This window comes from Dromiciops gliroides, chromosome 4 (assembly GCF_019393635.1).
Source record: "Dromiciops gliroides isolate mDroGli1 chromosome 4, mDroGli1.pri, whole genome shotgun sequence".
In the NCBI taxonomy this organism is placed as follows: domain Eukaryota; kingdom Metazoa; phylum Chordata; class Mammalia; order Microbiotheria; family Microbiotheriidae; genus Dromiciops; species Dromiciops gliroides.
Genome location: NC_057864.1, coordinates 94,687,099 through 94,714,657, shown reverse-complemented (window position 1 = coordinate 94,714,657; position 27,559 = coordinate 94,687,099). Strand labels below are relative to the sequence as shown.

The following is a 27,559-nucleotide window of genomic DNA, read 5'->3' as shown; positions in this document are numbered from 1 at the left end:
ATTCAGTCTCCTTTCTGTCTTATACAATCCCAAGCTTACTTCAGTACTAGTTCAAATACTGTGTTCTACAGGAGACCCATCATTACACCCCCCCACACACACCCACCCATCCATCCATCCTCCATGGTAGAACCCTTGAGTACCAGGAACGATTTGTTTTATTTTTCTTTTTTTACCTTTCTATTTCCATTACCTGTAGCACAATGCCTTCTGCATAGTAGACACTTAATAGGTGCTTCTTGAATGCATAATAGAGAAGAAATTTATTTGGTTAATGCTGAAAAGTTAGCTTCCAAATCTATTTTAACTAATTCTACTTCATAGAATGTTCATAAAACTCAGTATAGAATATCAAAGGCATATTCTAAACCTTTTTTTTCTTTCTGTGAAAGTGCTTTTTTATAGCATTTAACCAAATTTATATATATATACATAATATGTTTTTTTAATTGTCACTCACCTCTTGTATGTTTTTTGTTAAATGTGTGTAGTTGCATTGCCATTGATGTCCCTTCCAAATAAAATTCTGTGATAAATATATTGAAATGGACTTGTCTCAGTGATACAATTGTGATTTTAACTTAGTATACCAAAATGAAATTATTTTTTCTCATGCATTACATAAGAACCAAGAGAGATTTATTGCCAATGAACAAGTTCTGAAAGATCTGCCTTCCCCAGTAATGGTGAGTTAAAAGGACAATAAAAGGAAATTACAATTTCGGTTGAAAATAAATTACATGCTGTACAACACCTTGTATATAAGAGGTGCTCTGTAAATATTTATTGATTTGAAAATCTGTTGATTTAAAGAAAATTACAAAGTATTTTTACCTGTCCTTTTAGAAGTGGCAATTTTTAATCCTTCCTCTAAAAAAGACTAATGATAATTAAAATATTTTCTGTTTATGTGTTGTCTTTAAAAGTAGTTTTTAGGAAATTTAATTCTATAATCTTTAAAGTAAAATCAAACTAACTAGAAGGTCATATTTATATTCAGTTCTACCTTTTAAAGAGGAGTAAACATAATTACTAATGACTCATGTTATATTTCTATCTTGAGATCTCCTGTAACAGTATGAGAGATCTTTTGATGATTTATAATACTTTGGATTATTCCTTCTCATTAGAAAATAATAACTTATGAATGTTATTTATTATCTGATAGACCTGTAGTACTGTCCTCACTATCAAGCTTTTTTTCCAGTAGTAAAGAGTTTGTTTTAAACATTGTGTCCTTATATAAAAAATAGGATTTAATATTGTAGATGAAAATGAACAGAAAATAATTTTTCTGCTAATTATAGTATAATCTCTTTTTAGGTTATAATTTTTGATGGTGGTGGTACTACTTGTATGTCAATATTTGTAATGACTATTTTTATAAAAATTGCTATTTGTCTTGTAATTGTTGAGAAAAACAGAACCTTGCTTTAGAGTAGGTAGTTAACATTTGTTGAAGAATGAATTTTTTGGTAAAAAGTTACTTTAATATCTGATATTCTCATTCAAAATTTAATTACAAGTCCTAAGAAGTTTTAAAATAACAAAAACCTGATGGTTTACATTTAAAGTTATTTCAGAAATAAAGTATGATGTGGTAAATGTTTTAAAGTTAAGAAAATTTTGTGCTACATTCTATATAAAAAAGAAAACATTACAGTGATAAACTATACTTCCTTTTCTCCAAACTGTTAGAATTAGAGGCTTGCAGGGGAAAAAAATGAGCAATAAAACCTTTCTGATAACAGAAATCAAACTTTAATTGGTTAAAACTGTTTTATTGCTATTTAAATAATTATTTGTAATGTATTTATATACATGTGCATCTATATACACATGCATGTATGTATCATATATAGTTATTCATCATTTCTTATGAATTGCCTTTGGACAAAATTTTAAAAGATCTTAATGTCTTAATGGGTCACCATTCTTATTTTGTGAGCCTTTCCAAAGTTAATGTGTTTTATCAACTTATGAGAATCTTATACTTTTTCCCTTAATAAACTTTTCTCCTGTCAGAATTATTTCCTTCTTTCGGTTTATTTTGGTTGATTTTAATTGCTTTTAAAGTGTGAACTGATTTATCACTAACACCTAATCCTTTATACTGGAGACTTACTGTTACTTCTCACTCTCAACTTTGCTGTGCCATGTAAGAATGACTTAATTTCAGTGAAATCTGTGTAGTATTTTGTTAATTTGGTGGGTAATTTCTTTGATTTCATCCACTCCATTGTATCTAATACTATACTATATTAAATGCATTCACTGTTTTGTTCTTACTGACATTTTTTTTTTATTGATTAGCAGTCTTACTTCATTGCCCCTGATTTAACTGGACTACCAACAATACCTGAAAGTGTAAGTATTTTAGTATTTTGAAATAAATTTTTTTTCTTGGAAATTTTGTGAACAGAGCTTAGAGAAGGCATTTTTGTGCCCTAGGCAAAGTTTGAAAATTATGTTCCTTATATGTCTACTAAAGGCTTTGAGCTTTCACTGTAACATATGCAACTCGATTTATCACAAAGTAAATACTTACATATGTTGCAGAGTAGAATTTCCTGACATTAAAAAGAATATGTGCTTTTATTAAAATGAATAATAATAATTTCCTCCATCAGATGTGCCCCACTATACATTGCATGGTACTCAGCAATCTTATTTGCCTAACCTTAGTCCTGACAATGCTTGAAATGGAATTTAATATACAGGGATTGATAAAACATTGTAAGATATTTCAAGGAGACATAATACTCAAGGAAGAGATGCTTTCTTCATAAGCTAAGAAGCTTGGTTCTATCTCTGGGGCTTTTGTCCCTTCTTTTCAATTCTCTTTTCCTTTTCCCATTAACTAGGTATGTCTGAATCTGGTTAAGGGTATAAAAAGGATTTACTTTCCACTTATTTAGGACAGGTGAGCAGTAATGCTTATTTTTTCTTTATTTCCTAATGTCTCTTTTCATCAATAAGATTAGATTCCTTCTACTATGTATATAGCTTTTATTTCTAATGTATAGGAATGAATACAGAAGTTAAAAGAATAAGATAGAAAATGAATTTGCATTTTTTGACACTGTCCACCACATTTTTTAATGTCTACGTTGAACTGTTTAAATCTTTCATGTTCTGTGACATGATTTCCCTCTTCTTTTTTTTTTAAATATGGAACGCTTCACGAATTTGTGTGTCATCCTTGCGCAGGGGCCATGCTAATCTTCTCTGTATCATTCCAATTTTAGTATATGTGCTGCTGAAGAGAGCACATGATTTCCCTCTTCTTAATCTTAAAGAAGAAGCTTTTTTGTAGATATTGAATTTTGTAAGGCAATGCAAGATATAATGACTTAAATGAAATAAAACATAAAATGCTAACATTTAAAATGAAGACAAACTAGGAAACTTTTATAGTACTACAATATTTTTTAAAATATTAGGACTTGTAATACTTATAGCTTTTTGTATATGGAATAATACTTTGCATGGCTATTGCTTTTTCATTTCTTTTCCTGGCTCATGCTTCTTCAAATATGAAATGTTGTGCTTATCCCATGGTGTTTTCAGGTTATAAAGTAAATTTTACAAAGGGCTTATTGCATATGGGGGTCTATTTTGGGATAATTGGAAGGAAGAAAAGAAACTTTTCCTCTGACTTTTGCATAATTTTCCATTTGTCTGAAAGTGAAAAATAGTCATAACAAAAATAGATAAATGGAAACATAACTGAAGGAAAACATCGCAGTAATAAATACTATATTATATATTTAGATTTTCCTTTGTTTTTCTGTTCTTTAAAAAATATATATCCAGTCTAACAAATTTCTTTCTCCACTGTCCAATTAAATTTGTTGTGGCTGGATGACATTATTGAACTGATAGAAAAATTATTATAAGTAATATTTTATAGTTGGCAGTTTATTAATGCCAAGGCAAAAAATAGCAGAATCATAATGTGTTAGTTTTAGTATCTGCCATACCCAAATAACCCATCTGTAAAACCTGTGTAGCAAACTGCCTAGAGATCCAAGTATTCTTATAGTAGGTCTGAGACAGCCCATCAAAGCCCTTAAATCCCTTAATAGTTTCTGAACCCTCTCGTACTGTGTATCATGGGCCAGTTACTGCCTGTTACATTTTCCCTTGAGACTGACTGACAATACTTCAACTTATACACCCTGGCCCCTTCATTGCTGTGTGCTTCTCTGTTACAAATGGCGGATGCTAGTTACTACCCTCCCCCAACCCCTTCCTTCCCCTTTGCTCACAAATAAATGTATGGCTGGGAAGGCTAATTACTTGATTCAGCTATTTAGATTATTGCACCCCACCCCACTACAAAGGCTACTTTTCTGGAACTTTAAGACAAACAAAAACTATAGCAAATATAACAAGAGAATATATACCTTCACATTTGTAATAATTTATTTTTTATTTAAAACACAATAAATTATGTGTTTTAGTTATATATGAATAAGAAGAGTATGAATGAAAAAAGGGGGACAGCTAGGTGGTGCACTGGATAGAGCACGGGCCCTGGATTCAGGAGGACCTGAGGTCAAATCCAGCCTCAGAAACTTAACACTTATTAGCTGTGTGACCCTAGGCAAGTCACTTAACCCCAATTGCCTCAGACACAAAAAAAAAAAAGAATGAAAAAAGGACAAGCAAATAAATATGACTCCAGTATGCAAACTAATTTCCCATTTAATACTTTGATATTTACATAAACCATTATCTTAACAATTGGTTACTCTTTTCACCAGTGTTTCATCTTGTTCTGTCCTGTGTAATACTTGATCATGTCCTTTCATAGCTTCTCCATAAGAGTTTCTACTCAAGTACTAGGAAAACTTCTTCTAAGTCTTTTGATATTTTGTAGATTTCAGTTTAACATTTAGATTATGGTAGAAATTATGGATTATAGTAGAAATTAGATTATGGTAGAAATTTTTTTTAATGCAAGTTAAATAATTAGTATTTGTTAATTATCACTCTATCTGACATTGGTGGTGCACAAAATGGAAAGTCATAAGAGCTTTGAGAATGGACTAGTTGTGTTGGAAGATGTAGTGGATTTAAATGCAGAAAACTCAAAGACAGTGTGCTATATTAAATAAGGAATCAGAAGACCTGGGTTCTAATTCCTCATCTGAAGCTAGATATGTGACTATCACTTTTTGAAACCATTTCCTCATCTGTAAATGAAGGGGTAACACTAGATTAAATCTGTGGCACCTTCCAAGTATAAAGTGCTATATGATTCTAGAAAATGATTATCTATCTATCTATCTATCTATCTATCTATCTATCTATCTATCTATCTATCTATCTATCTATCTATCTATCTATCTATCTACCTATCTATCCTAGCTATCCTAGCTATCCTAGCTATCTATTTATTTATTTGCATTTACCCTTTGTGGTTGTCAAAGATAATCACAGTCATCTTCATTGGTTCACCCCTGCCTCTTCAGATATAAAGTATTTCATACAACAGAAGCTTGGGTCTCTTTTCTCATGATTGCTAATACTGCTAGATTGTGCTGGTAAACTATATAGCTCTGTGGGGCTTAGGAGGGGGATAGTAATTGACAACAGCATATTTAACTGCCTTATTTTCTGATTTAACTAAACAGTGTATAAGTCAAAACTCACTGTAGGATGCTGCTGTTGTTATGTTGCTGCTGCTTCTTCTTCTTCTTCTTCTTCTTCTTTCTTCTTCTTTCTTCTTTCTTCCTTCTTTCTTCTTCTTCGGCAGTGGGGGTTAAGTGACTTGCCCAGGGTCACACAGCTAGTAAGTGTCAAGTGTCTGAGGCCAGATTTGATCTCAGGTACTCCTGAATCCAGGGCCCGTGCTTTATCCACTGTGCCACCTAGATGCCCCTATCATGTTGCTTCTTTACTACATAGCCAGTTTCTTCTTCACTTTCTGCTTTTTGCTTAAATTTAGGACTTTTTTAATGTAAAAAGAATATTTGTCATGCTTTAAATTTTTAATACCTTTAGGGAAGAAATTTCACATTAGTGAAGGTGGGCATCAGAAAGACCTCTTTATGTTGAAATATATTCATATTAATTTTTTTTATTTTGGGGGCTGAATTTTTACATAATTATGGAAAATAATTGGAACTTTCCTAAAGTCTTGCTTGATATTACTGTAGAATTTAATCTAAGGCAGATTTCATACTTTGAATCCAAGGGATTTTTGTTAGTGAAATCCTCATTAGTAAATTAGGTAGCATTAATATGCAAAAGATTCTCCCTTAAACATCAGTCTAGGAAAACTTCCCACTATATTATAAAGTGTTTGTGTGTGTATAATAGGAGTATAATCTTCCTAAATTGACATGCTCAGTAAAGTAATATTATATAGCATTACTTTGATGAATATCTATTTGTTCTTGAGTACTTTTTTAAAAAATGATTTTTTACACAAATATACTAAATATACTTCATATCCCCTATTAACATGTAACTATGTATTTTTTTTACTCATCCAGAGAAATCTTACAGAATACTTTGTTGCTGTGGATGTGAATAATATGCTGCAACTGTATGCCAGTATGCTACATGAGAGACGCATCATCATTACTGCTAGCAAATTAAGCACTGTAAGTACTTCACACATCTCCTTTTAAGTAGGCTATATTGAGCTTTTCACAAAGACCTACAGAGTCTGAAGATTTAGATATGTTCCATGTGTACTTACAAGACAATATCTACATACTTTTTTGATATATGGTTTTAATCTGGCTCTTGAAGTACAAAAGTCTGATTTATATAAGGCCTACTCAGATACATTAAATCAGGTTAATTATTTTTTTCTTATCAGGAGATGAGACTTCTTTAACTCTCCAGAGTTCATTTCAGTGCCTCCTACCTTGTAAAGAATTCTTAAGAGCTATTATGAGATCTTTATTATTCACTTGTGGCTTTTTCCATTGGAGCTACTTGAAAGAAATCAAGGGGCCATGATAATAGCTACTATACTAACCTGGTAATAGGTAGATTCATCTTTGTTCCAGAGTAGTGCTTTGGGAGTGTAATAGCTCTGATTTGGAGGAGCTCTTCAAACTGATAATAACTTACAACTCAAAAGCATTTTTATTACAGATTTTATGCTACTTTCCTTCCTAAAATGGTCTTTGTGGAAGCCTTTCTTTTTTAGCATAGACTGTTTAAATATCAGAATTTTATATTGTTTGAAAATGTCGATTAGTATTTTGATATGCACCTTAGTTTTTATTTGAACTGTTAAAAATGGTGGTAGAGTTAACATTGTAATTTTATTATCTAGACTGATGTTTTAAAATAATTTACTTGACAAATATTTATTAAGACTCATTGTTTAATTACATGTTTCCCCTTTTAAAGCTGTGGTCGTTTTATATAATATTCATCACTACTTGTATAAGCACTTAACAATTTTTTGTAATTTTATTTCATAGAGTAAAAAAATTTCTCATTTTATAGAATTTTGAGTTGGAAATTACCTTAGACCAACCTCTTTATTCATCTGTTGGACTGCTCTTCAGTTTCCTTTGTTGGATTGTAATCCAGAGTGGGTATCTCCCAGGACTCTGTTTTGGACTTTCCCTTTATACTATTTCCCCTTTTCCCTCTCTATATTATTTATATACTAAGTAACCAAATAAAATAATATAAAGGGAGAAAAGAATTTTCACAGAATAGAGCCCTGAGCAGCATCCATAGTCAGGAAATTTGTCCTAGGTGACAATTCAGCCAAGGAGACAGTAAAGGACTTGTGACACAGGCAGGAAAACCTGAATAGAGTAGTATTCTGAAAACCTAGAGAGAAGAGAACATCAAGAAGACAGTGATAGTGTCAAACTACAGAGAAGTAAAGAAGAATGAGAATTGAGAAAAGGCCATTGGATTTGACAGTTAAAAGATTATTAATAACCTTGGAGAAAGCAGTTTCAGTTGAGATCAGAAACTAGGCTTTAAAGAGTTAGTAGAGTCGGGGCAGCTAGATGGCGCAGTGGATAGAGCACCGGCCCTGGAGTCAGGAGTTCCTGAGTTCAAATCCGGCCTCAGACACTTGACACTTATTAGCTGTGTGACCCTGGGCAGGTCACTTAATCCCCATTGCCTCACTTAAAAAAAAAAAAGAGTTAGTAGAGTTATAGGAAAGGAAGAGGAAGTAGCTATTGTAGATGGCCTTCTCAAGGAGGTTTAGCCACAAAAAAGGAGAGATATATGGGACGATAGTGAGGATGGATGAATTAAGGGACTTCATCAGCTCCTGTGGAAAATTTGACTTTCAGTCATCATCTCTATAAGGATGATTCCTCAGTCTATTTATCCTACCCTAAGCTCTGTTCTGACCTTCAGTCTTATATCTTCTGTTGACTATTGAATATCTGGAACTGGATGGAACATAGACATCTTAAACTTAACATGTTAAAAATGGAATTCATTTTCCCCTCTCCCCAAACCCTTTCTTCTTCCTGACTTCCCTTTTATCAGCTTCCTTGCTGTTTTTCATACAAGACACTCCACCTACCAACTTTTAGCATTTTCATTGGCTCTTTACCTCCTGGCTTCCTTTGTGTCTTCCTTCAAGTCTCAGCTGAAATTCCACCTTCTGTAAGAACCCTTTCGTAGACCGACATAACTTTAGTGCCTACACTCTGAGACTATCTCCAGTTTATTGTCTTTGTTTTGCTTGTTCATAATTGTTTGCATGTTGTCTCCCATTAGCTATAAGCTGCTTCAGAGCAGGGCATTTTTTGGCCTCTTTTTTGTGTCTCCAGATTTCAGCATAACACTTGGTACATAATAGGCATTTAAAAAATGCTTCTTGACTGAATGTCAAGGCCACCGTACATGAGGTTCTTTCACCCCCATCTCCCTGTTTCATTGCTCAAAATCTCTCTATAAATTCTCCCATTTTCTGTTCCTCTGTAAACACAGAGAAGTTGTGACACTGGTAGAACTGGAACTTAGAACCAAGTACTCTGGATTCCTGATTCACTTCTCACACATACCATGATGCTAAGAAGTTTTTTGAGGGAAGGACATGTAAGTAGTTATAATAGCTTGATTTGCAGGCATAAAGAAAAAAAATCTGAATATGAAGTTTTCAGATATGAAAAATGTATTTTATTGAGTATTTCTCACATTTAAAAGTTGTATTATTTTATATAAAAATATTTTAACAAAAAATAATAATTTAGGCATAAGACAGTGTTGTTAAAAACAATACATTTTATATTAGAGGGGTTCTGAGAAAACCTGCCAACTTTTGTGCTTTTAGTGGAGCCATGAATTGGTTTAACTATTCAAAAGAGCAGTTTAGAACTATGCTTAAAAGTTAACTAAACTTTGCATATCCTTTGACCCAACTGTACCATTACTAAGCTTAGGCCTCAAAGAGATCAACAAAAGAAAAAAAGACCTATGTACAGAAAATTTTGCAGCAGCTCTTTTTTATGGTAGCCCCAGACTTGAAACCAAGAGGGTACCTATCAAATGCAAAATGGCTAAATAAATATTGTTACCTGAATATAATTGGAATATTATTGACAAAATGGACAATTTTAGAGGAAACTGGGAAGACCTTTATGAACTAATGCAGTGACATGAACAGAACTAGGATACCCGTTTACATAACAACAGCATTATGGAGAAAAACAACTTTGATAGTTTTTAGAACTCTGATAAATGCATTGATAATCATAAACCACTAATCTAAAGAACTGAAGCTTAAACATGATACCCATCCCTTGACAGAGAAGTAATGGACTTAACATTCAGGGGACAGGGGGCGTCTAGGTGGCGCAGTGGATAAAGCACCGGCCCTGGATTCAGGAGTACCTGAGTTCAAATCTGGCCTCAGACACTTGACACTTACCAGCTGTGTGACCCTGGGCAAGTCACTTAATCCCTATTCCCCCCCCCCCAATTCAGGGGACATATTTTAAAAATATGGCCAAAAAGGGAATTTATTTCAATGGACTATGAATATATGTTAAGAGGGTTTTAGTTTTTGTTTTAAAAATTATTCACTGTCAGACAGTGAGAGGTAGGGATAATGTGTAAGTATAGATACATATATATCTATATGCATCTAGAGTACATTTGAGTGAAAGGAAATAGTTTTATTAAATTTCTTAGAGTACTATTAGTATTGTTGGATGACTTCTAAGATTTATTTATTTTAGTCATGACAGTAATCTGAATGATAAGATTATATCATTATCTTACATTTTTATAAAGCTTTATAAATTTAAAAGTACTTCTATATATATTTCACTTCACAACCAACCAATGACGTGACTCATTCAAGTTTCCAAAATTAATTAATGGCAATAACAGTACTGATCTCAAATAAGATGCCTCCTATTTCAGTTTTGGTGTCATTAGGTCATATTTGATTCACAAATTCAAAAACTGGATTCACAAATTTTTTAAATGATTATTGATAAATTATGAAGACTTAAGTTACTTAGTCACAACTTTGTGTGTCACAGATGTCTTAGCTTATGAAGTTTCTATAGCTATAATTATTTATAGATTATATTGGAATTACTTCTGAAGACTTAGCCTTTAACTTTGTAATCTCTGTTTTAATTATATTTTCATATTTTGAAAAACGTCCACCATGTTCTTGGCAAAAGTCAATTCTAGATTATTTAATTTTTATTAGTCTTACTTCATTGTAAGAATGCTTTCTTGAGTAATTCCTTAACACTTAATCAATCTAGTATAGAATTAATTCTTTTTAAATGTTATTTACTTCTTTATTGTGATTCTTACATCAAATGAGTTCGATTAGATGGCCTTTTTTGTCTCTTACAGCTCTGAGATTCTCCAATTATTCTAATAATCTTTAAAATTTGATAAATCATTTACTTTTTTGAATTGGCATATAAGATCCTGATGTTTTTGCAAACATTTTTAGCTTGACTTTGAAAAAAAAAATCCTTCCTCTCCCCAAATGATTTACATTTGTTTTCTTTAGGACAAGTAAAGACTAAAAAAAATCAAATTTTCAAGCTAGTGTTTATTTTTAAGTATAGCTAACTATTTCATTAGAATAGACTGATGTGTATTATATGTTTGTATGTCTATAACTTTATACTTTTATTATGTGAAACATTTTTAAAAAAACAAAAAGGATTTTAGAAAATATTGCCATCACATTCATGATCAATAGATTTTATTTAAAAGGATATTTGACCTTAAAATTTCTTAATTCAGCTGTTGATATTGTTAAGGGAATTGCCTTCTATCATGGAAATGAATTGAATACCAAGTATTTATGACAGTTCGTTAAGATTTGGCTATGATTTTACCTCTTAAATTATAAACTATATTTCACTATTATAGGACAATAAAATTAATAAAGAATGATTACTTAGTTCCTTGTTTCCTAACTCGAAGCCCTTTTTATGTGGCAGATACTGAATTACTTAAATTTATCTTTGAAAATTCCTTTAATTGCACCATTTAACCGCTATAAATTTTATGCTTTGGTCATATTAAAGGTCAAGGGCTGACTGGTACTGTTGTATAGAACAAAAATACTCTCTTGGGATATATTTGATATTTAGATATAGCCTCCTTAGAAAGGTGGGAAGGGTCACAATGAATTGACTTAACATTTTCAATTGGCAAATGAATTAATGCATTATTTCATATATTAACCAAGATAAATAATTATGTATCTAATTTTAATACAAGAAAACTTCACTTTTACACACTTTAAGAGCAAATGGAGTCTCTCTCTCTCTTTTTTTAAAGAATCTACCACTAGATTTTTATGTATTGACATAGTTGAAAATTCCTCTACATACTTAAATCTATTCTAGCTTCAGGGACATTATTTTACTGGGATGTTGATTCTTTTTCTAGAATTGCATTCCAGTGAATATCATAATGTGATTTTCATTAAACTTAGAGCTTGCTTGGGGCTTTAGTGTTACAATAGTTAAAGATTCAGTTTGCCAGAGGATCACATTCTGTAGTAGGCTTTTCTGTAGTACAGTTATAAGTTTCAGCATTTTCAGTGATAAACTTAAAAGTAAGGAAATTTTAGAGTGATTTAAAATCTTTAAGGAAAGTAAATGAAATTAAATATTCTTAAAAGTAAACAACATTTTGATTTTGTTCTGACAATGTTTATATAATATTATTATGTGAACATATTTCAGTATATACTGTTATATTTATAATTGGTTGGTTTCAGTGACTTGAGACAAAAATCACTTCTTAAAAATTCAATTGCAGTATAAATTAAGAATATGTAAAAGAATAGGCTGGTAAACCTGACCTACAACACTGATTTTATGCATGCTGTAGGCAGGCCCTAGATGTGTAAGCCCCAAGTGAACTTTCTGTGGTAGCCTTCCAGAACATCATACTGTACTCTCATGCATTCAAAGCAAAGGAATAAATCATGATTTTACAACAGTGCATCTGTTGACTTATTGCTGTTTTGTGACCAGAGGTAAGGAGGATTGCTGTTTAAAACCATGTCATTGGTTCTCAAGTCAGTCAAGCATGAAGGCTTGTCATATCCCTCTATAATTGTACCTCACCAGGCTTTCACTAACTAGTCAGCTGGGGCTGTGCATTTTGTCTCAAACACCCGGCTGACCAGCATTTGACAGGAGCTTTCTCATCATCCTGTCAGTAATATGTTAACTAGAGTGAATCTTTTGTGGCCTGTAATGGCGAGTGGAAGGGATGCCTCACTTTAAAGCAGATGTCTAAATGTTAGCTCCTATTTGGACCGATACTTGTTTGGCAAATCTCATCTCCCTAAGTCTGTAAGCATGTTAGTTACAGGGATTTGGTTGGTTAACATATGAGGTCATCCTAGAGTATTTTGAATAAGTTATATGTTGTCAGTAGTGGATTTTGTGTTAATAAGCTGTAATTTCTTTTTTTTTTTAATTGTTATTTCTGTCTCAAAGCACATAAGCTTATACATTTCTTCTTAACTCATTAATTCTGTCAAGTATATATATTTATTAAGAAAGGCCCCAACAACCCCAGAAAAATTTGTCCTTAAAACATATATTAGCCAGCCCAAAGAGGAGAATCTCAAGGATTTTGCTCACTCTGAGTTATCTTCTTGGTTCACCTAGTCAGAATACCAGTATTTAACCTGAAACCTAAGAATTGTTTTCAGGCAATCTTCATTGACAGAAGGACAAAAATTACCTTGGACGTAAGAACAGATTTCTTGTCTCGTGTGTGTGTGTGTGTGTGTGTGTGTGTGTGTGTGTGTGTGTGTGAGTGAGAGAGAGAGAGAGAGAGAGAGAGAGAGAGAGAGAGAGAGAGAGAGAGAGAGTAAGCCTGCGCGCATGCGTAAGGGCACAGTCTGCTGAAGGGTATAGACTACTGTCTCAGAATATTTTTAAAATAATAAAATATACAGGTTTACAAAGGAAACCAGTTATGTTGAAATTCAATACAATATCTTTTAAAAGCAAGTTCATGCCCCCCCACTTTAGGAACCCCGGTCCTAAAGGGCATAACACTTTGACACAAATTGTATATGAGATTTTCTAGGGAGTAGTGTGTTACCCACATTTAATTTCTTTTAACTTTTTCAACCTAGACTTTAAACCTTAAGGCTATAATAACAACTTGAAGTCGAACATTATAATTTCACATAATAGCTGTATCATTCTATTAATTTGATCTGCTCCTTGAAGTTTATTGTGCTCTACATTTGATACTGCAAGAATGTAACTGAAGTAGTCTATCACCATGGACTTTTCAGGGTTTGTACTAAATTTCTTTAATGGGGGCAGGGTGGAATAGATAGATTAATTCAGAGATGTATAAAGAGATGATGTGAGGAAACTTCCAACCTCAGAAAATACTGAGAATTTATCTCTTCACTCTCATGAAGCCAACAAGGGTCCTTTCACAGGGCAGTAGCTCTGTGAAATGGTTTTAGTGATTTTAATAGTTTTGTCAGTTTGTCTTCTAAAAGAAATACAGCAAAAAACGGTTGTTTATTGCAGAACAAAACTTTTGAACATAATCTGTTCACAACAAAGTATTCACATTGTGTACAATGCAAAGCAAAGTCATGTTCTAGATATTTGTACTGCTACTAACAACAGCAAAGATAACTTCAATCACACTTATATACAGCACTAAGATTTTGCAAAGCCCCTTTGCTCATTATCACTGCTGTGATAAGGATAAGGATTTCTGCTTTAAGGATGGGGAAGCTGAGACTAAGAGGGATAAAATGTCTTCTTGGCTATGTTAATGGTTGACCACTTATCATACATTGCCTTACATTATAATTGTCTGTAAACAGGCCATATCTCTTACCACATGGAGGTCAAAAACCTTTCAAAAAATAGATTTTTTTTAATTGCTCATAATAACCCGCACAGTTCCTTGTATTGCATACTCGGTATCCTGGTAGCTGTTTGCTGTAAAGAAACTGTAGTATTTCACCATATCTACTTCATCTTTGTGAAATCGAATGAATCCAAGTACCATACAGAGCTTTCCATTTATCCATATTACATTTTGTCTTGGTTCTGACTGACTTTTTATTTACTAGCTATTTTAGTAAATTATTTTGAAGGGCATTTGAGGAGGCAAGGGGCCTAGTGAAGGCTCCCTGTTAAGACCATTTCTTTGCACTCCAACATTGATTCATTGAGTTAACAAGCTTCCTATTAAAATGCAAACACCACAGAGGAATTAAAGCTATTTATCATTTATACCTGATGATCATTTAGTCTAACTCTCTCATAGTAGAGAGAAGGGAATTGGGGCTTGGAAATCATTTTCAAGATCATACCCAGAGTTAATAAGAGATCCAGAATTTGAACCCAGTCTCTTTTTACTAAACCATACCCCCAATCAAAACTTTAATTCCTTCAGTGAAAGCAGCAGTTTCAGCTAGATGTTAGGAAAACATCCTAATTAAGTAATTTACAATATGGTAATAAATGATTAATAAAGTTAATAGGGAGAGACAGGAGGCAGCATTTGTCAGCCAAATCAAACCACTACCACCACTTTAAACACAAATCTCCCCCTTAGACTGATGGAGGCTTCTCGGGACCCTGAATCGCCTTTGGAATACCAGGCCTTCGCTCCCACCCCCACCTCCAAAGTAGACCTGTTTCTACACCAGGTCTTGAAGCCATAATTAAGGAGATAATTAATTTTAGAGAAAGGGATCACCATAATTACCACTTCCAGCAACAGCATCTGATCAACTGCTACCAGCAGATAAACACAGAAGCCCTTGGAATGGAAGCACCCTGAGACCACTATTCCTGCTTCCAGTCCAATCCTTCTAGCCAATATTCAAAGAAGCACCTCCTGTGGAGTAGGGGCCATCCACGACCCCATCAACTTCCAACTAACTGCCACCAAGCAAACCATCCTAGCTATCGAACCAAGGCACCTTGAGAGGAGGCTACATATGACAAGCCAATCAAAGCAGCACTACCATCACCCCTCAAACTCTGATGGAGATAACCCAGGATTATAAGTTCCAAATAGGCCATTAAAAGAGTTTACATCTTATTGTAGAGACAATAGGAAGGTACAGGTATTTCTTAGGTAGCAGAGTTATATGACCAGAATTATGCTTTAGGAATATTGCTTTAGCAACTTTGTGGAGCAAGACACTTTTGAGGGAGGAAGAATATGCGGGAGACTACACCAAGATAGACTTGGCAAATAATTGTACATAATAATTAAGGGGTAGAGGGGAGTTGAGAACAACTTCTGGGTTGTTAACTTAGTTTATTTAGAAGAATGGGGGCAGCTAGGTGGTGCAGTGGATAAAACCCCGACCCTGGATTCAGGAGTACCTGAGTTCAAATCCAGCCTCAAATGCTTGACACTTACTAGCTGTGTGACCCTGGGCAAGTCACTTAACCCCCATTACCCTGCAAATAAATGAATAAATAAATAAATAATGAGAGAACTCATTGTTTAAAAAAAAAAGAAGAATGGTGGCACTGTCGATGGCAATGATGTAATTAATTATGAAGTAGGACTTAGAGGGAAAGATAATACGTTCTGTTTTGGTCATGTTAAGTTAGAGATACCAAGATGCTTTGGAGACATCCAAAAGACAAAGTTAGTGATGAAAGGCTGAATGTTGGGAATAAATAGATGGGAGATGTATGCATATATATTGAAGTGAATAGAATTGTTGAACCTGTAAGATCTGATGGGGGGAAGGAGAGAAAAGAGAGAAGGAGAGAGACTGACAGACAGACAGATATAGGGTACATACATGTATAAAGAAACAGTCAAGAAATCTCATTGCTTTCTTTAGCAGCCTCAATGGCAAGAATCAAAGAGGTCCTTTTTCTGGATGTTTTTGTATGCTGGTGATGCTGTCATGTAATACCAGTGCCAAGCCTCTCTCCTAACTCTACTTGCCTGTGTGTCAGCACCAAGTAATGAGCAATATTCAAAAGTTACCATTTGGCTCGAGATTTCTAGCTTTGCCACAGCCAGGGCCAGTTGAATCCCAGGCAATATTGCAAGGGACTGGGTTGAAGAGTCAAGAGTTCCAGAGGTCTGCTCTGGAAGATATAGTTCCAGGTGGGGAGAAGTGGGATAGCAGCAAGGAAGTTAGCATAGGTGTGAGATACGAAGCACATTTTATTAAAGTGCAAGTTGTAGAGTAAACCAGATGGTAGAATGTCAAACCCTCATTGGGGAGGGGAGGGATCCTAAAGTAATGGAAAATAGCAGTTCCCATCTTTTTTCTTATACATAGAGAAAGCCAGTTCAACTGGATTACTGAGGAGAAAAAATGTTTAGCAGCTGGAAATATAGGGTGGGGTCAAGTTGTACAGGGCTTTAAAAGCTAAATAGAGGAATTTATGTTTTATCCTAGATAGCCTGTATCTAATACAGCTAGTGTAGACTGTACATTTCTAAATTCTGTAGTAGACCATCTATCATTTTAAAAGTTGTTTCTATATTTGTCCTCATTTATTTAAGGGAACTTCATATTTTCAGAACAAAACCCCATCAATTCCACAACAAGGAAATGACTAGAAATTCCAAGTTTCATTATTATTCTTTAATATTTTACAGGTACTACCTCATAAATCCTCATAGATATTTGTTGCTTTGGATTATCCATACCTGCATGTTACAAGTTTCTCAAACTATATTTAGGAATTATAAAATTACCTAGGTTACTAAGATTTAAACAAAATTCTTATATGTCACCACTATTTTATCAAAGTATTCCTTATTATTGTACTGCTGGTTGCTTTATGAGTAAATTTAAGAATTAATTGATGAAAAATTAGTTAAATTACATCTAATAAAGGAAGTGTGAATAATAATGGATAGACAATCAAGGATAAGTGGGTACATAACGTTTTTTTAATTAAAAATCTATATTAAAATTCAATACATTTAGTTGTGAATTAGACATCTTTGTGAATTGCATTAATTCTTTCAAGCCAATAGGGTACTATTTAGTACTTTGAATGTATATCTTGTCAACAGATTATACTAGATGTCTGAAGTTTATTTTAAATTGAATTTTAAAAAATAAGCAGTATTTCCCCAGATTTACATAAAATCCCGCTCACTAAAAAGTCCTATTCTCCTCCTACTTAAACCTTCTCCTTAATCTTATTATGCCCAATTCCCTGATCCACTTCTATTTTCACAGCCCATAATCCATGTTCTAGCCTCAGTTCCCTCCCCACCTAATCTCATTCTCAGTGATTTCACGTTTCAACACAGTACTTTTCTATCATATTGAATCTCTGAAACACCAGACCCTCTATTTCTACACTGCTAATTCTCACTATTAGCTCTATCATCAAACTTTTCCATTCCCACTTATAATCAGATTAATTTTGCTTAAGTTATTTTTTAAGTTGGATGATTAGGTCCACTACAGATTTTGAATTTTGAAGGGCCATTTTTTCTTCCTTCCAGTCTCTGAGAATGAAGAAACCCTTTTTGCTTTATCCCCCTCCCTCCCTCCCTTCCTCCCTCCCTTCCCCTCCTCCCCCCCCTCTCTCTCCTCCTCCCTCCCTCCCTTCCTCCCTCCCTTCCCCCCCTCCTCCCCCCCCCTCTCTCTCTCCCTCCCTCCCTCCCTCCCTTTCTACTGGCTCCTTCCTCTCTTCCTATGAAGATGCTTAGGTTAATGTAACAGTCTCCGAATTGGTCTCTCCTTGCCTCAATTCTCTTCCCACTCCCATCCATCTTATACACTACTGCCAAAGTAATTTTCCTAGAGTACAGATCTGTTCATGTGTTCATGGATCTTAAAAATCATTATTAAAAACTTGCAAAAGAAATCATATACTTACCAGAGCTATGGAAAAGAAGGGCATTTTGTAAATCAAATCAATTAAATAAATATTTGAAGACAAAATTTGTGGGTTTAAGTATAGTTAAAGGAGGGAAATAATCTATTATAACATAGAAATTAACTGGGACAAAGTAAAATAATTAAATTTGTTGATATACACTAAAGCTTGCAACTTTTTACACCTTAAGAATTTTATGCAATATGCTTTCTTTTTGCTGTGATCACTTATTTCGTATGCAATATGCCTTGAGTTCATAAGATCTTGACACACATTCTATAATTCATCATGAAAACATCCCTTCATCACATTGAATATTACACATACCTTTAACAATCCATTTTTTCCAAGTCTAGCTTGATTATATGCCATTGATTTTTATTGAGGTTTAGATAAGGCAAATTCCATGCCACTTAAGCATGTTTACCTCCATCTCTTAAATAAATTTAATAAGCTTTCACTGTGATATCAGTAATAGTCAATGCAGTATGCTTTTTATGAACTATAGCTATCATGTTTCCTTGGAATAATATCCAACCTGAAAAATCACAGAATTAAAAACACAACAAAAAATTAATGAAACATGCAAGTACATTCATAAAATGAAACCAGTTCTATCCAGTTTCATATTTGTAACCTCAGATGCTTTGAATCAAGTGTCAATAGAAGCATACATGCATGACAACTACTTTCACAAAATGAAACCATATCAAAATGTTTGTCCAAAGTAAAACAACAATTCACATATCATCATATGTGCTTAATAGTTGTAAAAAGGCTGAATAGATAGTTCACTGACATTAAGTTGCTTGTCTAAGATCACAGAACTAATAAATGTCAGTAGTAGAATTTGGACCCAGGATTTTCTGACTCAAAGTTCAGCATTAGCCAGTATTGTCTTCTCCTTCCTATGAGAGAAGACAGAGGGAGAGCAGATAGAGATCATAGTTCTGAAAACAGAAGTGGGGCAGGAGAGAGCCTTACTTTGAAAAGATCCCATGCTGGGGGTTGGAATGGGTGGGGAGACAAGAAAGGAGTAGATATGACTATTTTAATAGTCACTTCTTAGTTTCCTTTGTTGGATTTTCATTACTTCTAAGAAAATAGGTTAGGGCTCAAAATGTGTTGTTAAGGACATAACTGTTGCTGGCACTGTGACATAGTCATTGTCACCCAGCCTGTGGTTATATGATTGTAATTCATCCCTTTGATATATGTTCAACCTAATTCCTCAGGAAGTCCAAAATATAAGGGCTACCTTAGAAACATCAGTCCAGAAACTGGATTTCCAATGCTTTTCTCTGCAGCCTACAATCAGGTACAGAGTGGATAGAGAGATGATGGACTTCTTGGGGCTTGTGGAAACTTCTGTTGCCTTCTTGTCCTAACCACTCAACTTTAAAGGATTTTAAAACCATAAAGGACTTTCTGACTTGAAGAGACTATAAATCTTTATTTATATATTGGCTATTTGAGTAGAAACTAAGGGGAAAAAAGAAAGTTAGTAGAATTCCAGCTAGACCTAACAGGGTTCACAGAACAAAAAACAATAATTTTGGATAAACAACTATTTTTCTTGTTATTATTTATTAACTTATTTCTACCTTGTTAAATGATAAAGGTTTTATGAAAGAATTTATTCCTTATTTTATGTATCTGTCTGCTTTTGCTGATAGTTTTAAAATTTGTGTAAAAATTGAAAATCCCATCAGTTGTAAGAGGGTCTTAACTTTTTTTTCCCCTGACCTGGATCCCTTTGGCATTTTGTTGAAATCTGTGGTGTCCTCATAATAATGTTTTTAAATGCTTAAAATATAATTTCCAAGGAAACAAAATATACTGAAATATAGTTAACAAAATATCAAAATTACTGAGTTCATAGACTGCTTGAAATTTATCTACAGAACCTTTAGGCTTCTCTGAACTCCAAGTCAAGAGCCTCTGCTATAAAAGTATTGCTTTTTGATATTCCAAATTTTGAATTTATTGATTCTGTATTCTTTTTTGAAAGGAAGGAGATGGCATGGTAAATACAGAGTGAGGTCTCCTAGGTAAATTGATATGTGGGAAGAGGCCAGATGATGGACATTGAAAGTAAAAACTAATGCAATAGTAGGTAAGAAATGTTTTGGGAAATACATTTTAGGATTGGTTAGAAGAGAGAGTGCAGGAGGAACTAGTAAACTAAAAAGTTCAAAAAAAAATTAACAAAAACTGACCAAGAGAATGTTGTAGATTTGAAGAAAGGGTGCATATTTCCATAATTGTGAGGAAGAATGAATAAAATAAATACATACTAGTTGTCAATTTAGTACAATGAAGGCAAACAAGAAATTGGAAAAAAATTTGGTTTCTATGTGTGTACATATATGTATATGGAGATAGAGACAGAGGCAAAGAATATTATTACAGATATGTATATGTATGTATATATGTGTGTTTGTATGTATATGTATAGCATAACCAAATAGTGACATTTCATTTACAAAAATGTGACTTATCAAAAAGTTATTTTGAAAATGTGTCATACTTTTACAATTTTGTATTTTTTTGCAATAATGATGTAGTAGTTTTATAATTTTCTTTTTAATGCTTTGCTATTCTTCCTGTCCTTTAATATGAGTGTAAATTAAGTGTTTATTTTTAAACCATATGGTTATTTATCACTCTTCCATCTGCAGCAGTTTATTCTCTATAGTTGCAAGGTTTTTTTGGTGCTTAAATGTCTCATTTGTGCATTGGCTAAAGTGCTGACAGAGTATACTAGTTAAATGCTGGATAAATATTCTTAACCTTGTATCATTGAACTTGACATACATAATACATTCTTAGAGGGCAAAAATCTGCCTTGTCATACATGTTGAAGTCAGTGGGATTTCTGCATGATTATCTGAAGATACAGATTGGCAAGAGGTTACTAATATTAAAGAGTAGCATTAATTATACTTGCTGTATTGGTAAAATGTGAAATTTCTGATTATGATGTATGCTGATTAATATTTTGATAGTGTTTTCATAGTGTGTATTCTTAATAGCATCTGCTTTTCTTACCTTATCTCCTGATTGTAGAAGAATCTGATGCATCACTCTGTGGTATTCAGAATATATACTTTTCTACTTTAAATGAAATGGAGGCACTTTTTATTTAGCTCAAAAACATTGTAATGCCGGTAGTTTTTTTTCTTCTTCAGTTTGAAGGACACATTGGATTTTGCATCATAAAGAGCAGAGTGAATGTTTTAATTTTATCATGAAGACATACACAAATTTAAACCACAGTTTATAGAATGTTTATTCTGTTGGGGTTTTTTTGAAGGCTTAGCCTTTATTTTAGAAGTCTGCTTTGTGGGCATCCTAATGAAACTGTAAATCTTAGGCCTAAGCAAAAGTTTTATAAGATATATATCTGACTAAAATGAATAACTCACTTTTCTTGGAGTTCATTTTGTTATACAATGGCCATTACTTATCTTCTTATGTATGAGAACTTTAATGCTATTGAATTAGTGTATTCTGGGGCAGTTAGGTGGCACAGTAGATAAAGCAAATCTAGCCTCAGCACATGACACTCACTTACTAGCTGTGTGACCCTGGGCAATTCACTTAACCCTCATTGCCCGCCCCCCCCCCCCATAGTGTATTCAAAAAGTAAGATGTTTCATTTATTTCTAGTCATAATAACATTCTTTATTCAACATTAAAAACATTAATACATCTATCTAGTGATAATGACATTTGTTTTTAAGCTTCCAGAATTGGTGTTATAAGAGGTAGATTCCTTGAATACTAATCATTTTAGAAATTTAACTTCTCTGCTTGACAGTTTTGTCAGGATAAAATTCCTACAGACCATAGGAAATTGTGCAATACATATCTTGGAACTTAGGTTCTATTAACAAATTGTGGTTGCTTTCCCTTCCAACACAATTCTATTTCATACAGTCATCTAAAAAAATGAAAAAATATCACATATAGTCATCTAGCTTCTTTTTAATACTAGGAGTCACTAGGAGAGGGAGTCCCTGTAGAAAGTTTTGCTTTACAGTCACCTTTTTTCCAATGCATTTTTCCACTTATTGAATAAGCCTCCTTGCTGGTATATGTCTATAGAAAGGTTTCATTTTTATAAACCATTTCCCCTAATTATATTAAAGGAATTTTTTCTCTCAAACCTAACTCCTCTTTTTATATCATTTATACTTATTCATATTTAGAAATGATTCCTTTTAGAAATGATTTAGAAACTACTTCAAAATCATCTAATCCTTAATCCATTCACAAATGCTCCCTTTTTTCTAGTTCCTCCTCAATTTATACCTTAAAATTTGGACTAGAGAACATTTTCTCTTTTCATGAAAAAACATGTATGGTAGTCATGGTGAAAGAAATACAGTACTGAGAGTCAGGAAACTTAACTTTTAATTTGCTGTAAACTGTGTATGTAAGTCTCAGAAAACTGACTTAATTACACTGGGTTTCATTTTCCTCATCTGTAAAAGAAACAAATAATAGCACTGACCTCTTGGGGATGTTGTGAGGATAAAATAAGTAAATATTTTAAAGCACTTTGCAAATTTTAAAGTGCCATATAAATACTGATGATGATGGGGTGTTGATGATAATGACGACTACAATGGATGACTGTGTGCCAGCTCTGTGTTTACTACTATTATAACAGCAGCCATAACAATAATAGCTTATGTTTATATAATGCTTTAAGGTTCATAGAGCACTTTATGTACATTAATTTATTTTATCTTCAAAATTACCCTGAGAAATTGATGCTATTACTATTACCATTTGTAGATGAGGAAACTGAGGTAGACGGAGGTTAAGTGACTTGTCCAGGGTCACACAGTAGACATTGGAGGCAGGATTTGGACTCAGTTCTTCTTCACACCAAATCCATTGTCAGCTGGTGCCACAAAATTTAGAATGTAGGCAATAATGATAATCATAACAACAATAATAGCAACTAGCATTTAATTACTGTTTTAAGTGTCAGAATAGGTGCTATGTGAAATTGGTTTGGTTTAGAGTTAAAGTATAAGATTTGACATACTCTTACTAATACTAATATGCACATACATGAGTAATTTCATCCCTTTTTTCAATTCAGTTAACATTTATTAAGCACCTCCTATGAGCCAGCTAGTCACTATGCTAAGTGCTGAGCTTACAAATAAGAAAAAGAATGGTAGTTCCTACCCTCATGGAAGTGATTATATATATATATATATATATATATATATATATATATATATATATATATATATATATAATCACTTCCATGAGGGTAGGAATATATATAATATAATATATATAATATATAATTATAATTATATATTATATAATATATGATATATAATATAATATAATTTTATATATATAATATTTTATATATATAAAATGGGGGAAGACAATACACAAAAAGAAGCTGTAAAGGGGGAAAGCAGGGAGTCCCCACCAAAAGGGCATCATTTTCATGAAGTTAAACGCAAGCAGATTTGGGAAATGATTTACTTAGAAAATTCTGAACCCTTTAATGGCAGATTTGAGGCATTTATTACTCTGTCCTTGAATCCTCCAATCAGAGAGAAGAAGCATCTGAGGGTTCTGGGATGCTAAGTCACTCTGTATGGTGATAAGATTTCAGGTGATCAGCTTTCCCATGATTTTTGTGGAATGGAAAGCCAGCATAGCTGCCTATGGTATCTCTGAAAGTTCCCTCTAATAGTACAGATTACAGCCAGTTGACCACAGTTGGCCCATCCAACATTCTGGAGGCGTTCTTCCATTTCTACTGACCCAAGATGAAACCAATATCACTGGTGATGTCATTTTGGTCCTCTTCGAGGAGAAAGATGACAGCCAATCACTCTGGTTGTCCACCTATCATCCCTTGTCATGTGACCAGTCTTGAAGTTGTATTTTATTACATTTTTTCTCTTTGCAGTTTTTCATTGATTATATACACTGAACCTCCCTGTTGCCTTCAGTATGTTATTAATTTTTAAGTTTTGGAGATTGTTTTGCTGTCTGAAGTATAGCAACAATGGTTGTATGCTGGTGTTAAAAGACATGCCTTTCGGGCAGCTAGGTGGCGCAGTGGATAAAGCACTGGCCTTGAATTCAGGAGGACCTGAGTTCAAATCCAGCCCTAGACACTTGACACTTAACTAGCTGTGTGACCCTGGGCAAGTTACTTAACCCTCATTGCCCTGCAAAAACAAAAAAACAAAAAACAAAAAAGACATGCCTTTGTTTGCAGGGGCATGTTGGGAATCATAAAAGAGCTTTGCAATTATCTGAAGGCATATTATCCTGCTTTTATCATATTTATTAGTTCAGGACCCAACTTTATTGTTTTTTCTTGTTTTGTCCAAGCCAGTTGTGTTGTCCATACTAATATAAAAGATATAATTCATATTTATAGGCTTTTTCAAAATTTAAGTGCTATTTTCAAAACAAACCCAATTATAAAATAATGATACTGATTTAAATATATAAATTATGTAATGCCTTAGTATTATATACTATAGGTCTAAAATAGGCACAGCTGTTTTCCCATTTGCAGTAATTTCTCAGAAATACTTGGTAAATGGCTATGAATATAAACCAGAAGATGGAAGACTTCTATGTAAAATGCTTAGTACAGAGAGTCTTCTTAACTGATGTGTGACTTTTATAAAGCAATTTCAGATCCCTAAACAAATTGGTAGTAAATATTTGACATGTTTAAAGAGTATTCCAGGGTGAATTATCAAGGGAAAATTTTCAAGTAAGTATCCCCTTGAGAATAATTTATATGTCCTAGTTTGCTAAGATCAGAAAAATCCCTAGTGAGCAGTTAAATTAATATTTGAAATATGCTTTGTTGTTTTTATTACAAATGTAATATCCAAATTAATTTGTTACTTTCCTTTCACTAGTATTTCAGATTATTTGTGAGGCCTCTTCTCTCTTCTTCTGACAAGAAATTTACTATTATCATTCCCCCCCCCCCCAGCCATTCATAAAGTCTCATCATAAAACAATTGCTTTTGGCAGTTATTAAGTTGGATTTGTGAAAATTAACATTTTGTCAGTGTGTACCCTTATTTTTCCAAACATTCTGCCAGATAATTTTAGTAAAATAATTTTCTTGGTCCTTAACCATACTTTTGATGGCTAAAGCAATAGTAGGCTATGATGAATGAATGAGGTTATATGTTATGGCTCTTATTAATGGAGATAATTCTATGTTAATGTTAGTTCTATCAGTATAACTTCATTTTTGGCCATTTCTTTACATATCTGTTAGAAATCAGAGTAAAAATCTGATATTTTGTTTGGAATTAATGACTAATATGGGCATCATCTTCCTTTAAGGTAGCAGAATAATGTCAATGTCTGGATAATATTTAGTAGAGTGGTAAGCATTTTACTAAAGTGTCTAGCAGATAGGCATTTTTCACTGAGTAGGAAGTTAATGCAAATGAGAAGATTGAGCTTTTGTGTATTAACTATGATTTTTAAATGATACCTGTTTTTAGCAGTTCACTTATTTTGAAAAATTAGGAAAGGTGGGGGACCTTTGGAAGTTATACTAATCCACTCATAATAGCACCCCCCTATAGTGATTGGCTAAAATAATCTATAGAACAGAAAGCATTAGTTTAGCTTCCATAGATGCCTAATTAAAAACTGAGAGAGGGCTTAAGGAATATGTGGATTTGATACAATGAATCAGAAATTAGAAGTTCAGAATCACAGCTAAACCTGACTTTTATATACTTCAAGTGGAGAGAACATAAGTAATTTCATGATCTGTAATAGTTACACAAAAGTATTTGAATGCCTCCTAGTGGTGCTTTCTCTAATTATAATGGTATTTTAAAAAGAATATTTGATAAAAGAATATAATAAATTAAAACACTAAAGCTTCTAATGCTGTGGCATAAATACTAAAAGCATTAATGTTATTATTGGCAAATGAAATAAAAAAATACATTGAGATGCAAAAAATATTCAAATTCAAGTCAGTATAAATTATAGATAAATGCTGAGCTAAATGATAAAAAATTCTTCCCATATGTTAATTTAACAAATGATCAACTAAATATTTTATACATGAACCAAAAATTATTAGTAATAACTGATTGCTTTACATGTGCAAGGTAGTTTTAAATTTTAATGTATTAAACTTTATTGATCTCTTTGTAATAATACATTCCTATTCTAAAATATCAGATTTTAAGTAATTGAATTTGCAGAATATTTGTAGGTAATACTTTATAAAATTCTGTGGTTCATTTCATATAAATAAAATAGTTTGATTAGTAGGTTTGATATTGCACAACTAAATGATTGGGAATTATTTATTTAATCATTTCAATACATACTTGAAAATAATGATTTTTATATATAAGTAGATATACCTTATTTACAATGAAAATTAAAGCAATTTTTGAAAGAACTGTGATGATAGACTGTGGGCCAGGGAGGAGATATTCTTTTGTTAAGCATTCAAAAACAATTAATGACTTGCGGTACAAGAAAACAATAATTAAAATGCCATTTACCTTTAAAGTAGGAACAATATAATTGCAGCTGTTGTGACATAAAAATAGGATACAAAATGTTAATCTGGAATGAGCAGTTTAAATACGAAATTATGATATACTTGGCTTCCTGTAGTATAGCTGTCAAGCTTGGGCAGTTCGCTGGTCAATAGTGACATTCTCTGTGTCAGTGAACAGAGTCTCTTGATACCATAACCTGCAGTTCACACATTACTGAAGCTCCAACTGTCGAACAATCAAGTCCCTTGGTATTATTGCAGTTTCCAGACTCTCCTGACTGGCTCATGTTTCATTCTTTGGCAATTTGCCCTAATGATATCCCTCAGGAGCTTTCAGACCTTCTTCTTTTCCATATTTAATCGTGCTATATTAATCTGAGTGATGAGCAAACTGTGATGCATACATTTTATTTTTGTGTTATTTTTAAAAGATACTCGTCCAAATATTATTTATGTTTATATGTCATTGAAATTTTTACCTGTATCTGCGTGTTTAAGTGGATAAAGCTGCTCAAGATTTAGTAGAAAATTGATTAAATCTATATTTTATAAAAAGGTATGTCTAAAATATACATTGACCTTAGATTGTAAATATGATCATTTAATTTTCTTCATGAAGTGAACTAATGAGGTACATTACTTTCTATTTATTATACTTAGTTTTATAATT

At 33.0% G+C, this 27,559-nt stretch overlaps 1 protein-coding gene and 1 non-coding gene across 3 annotated transcripts in view; one reads left to right on the top strand and one right to left on the bottom strand.

Annotated features, from left to right (window-relative positions):
- DENND1B (DENN domain containing 1B) overlaps positions 1-27,559 on the top strand; it is a 327,844-nt gene that overhangs the window by 198,065 nt on the left and 102,220 nt on the right. The window contains exons 8-10 of one of the 2 annotated variants that reach the window (XM_043962752.1): positions 627-686; positions 2,314-2,367; positions 6,507-6,617. In XM_043962752.1, the coding sequence (XP_043818687.1) occupies positions 627-686; positions 2,314-2,367; positions 6,507-6,617 (225 nt within the window). The remainder of the gene's footprint in view (positions 1-626; positions 687-2,313; positions 2,368-6,506; positions 6,618-27,559) is intronic. The other variant, XM_043962753.1, reaches the window with a different exon arrangement.
- LOC122726873 lies at positions 3,166-3,272 on the bottom strand. The gene has a single exon (XR_006352866.1). It is a non-coding gene; the product is annotated as a U6 spliceosomal RNA (small nuclear RNA).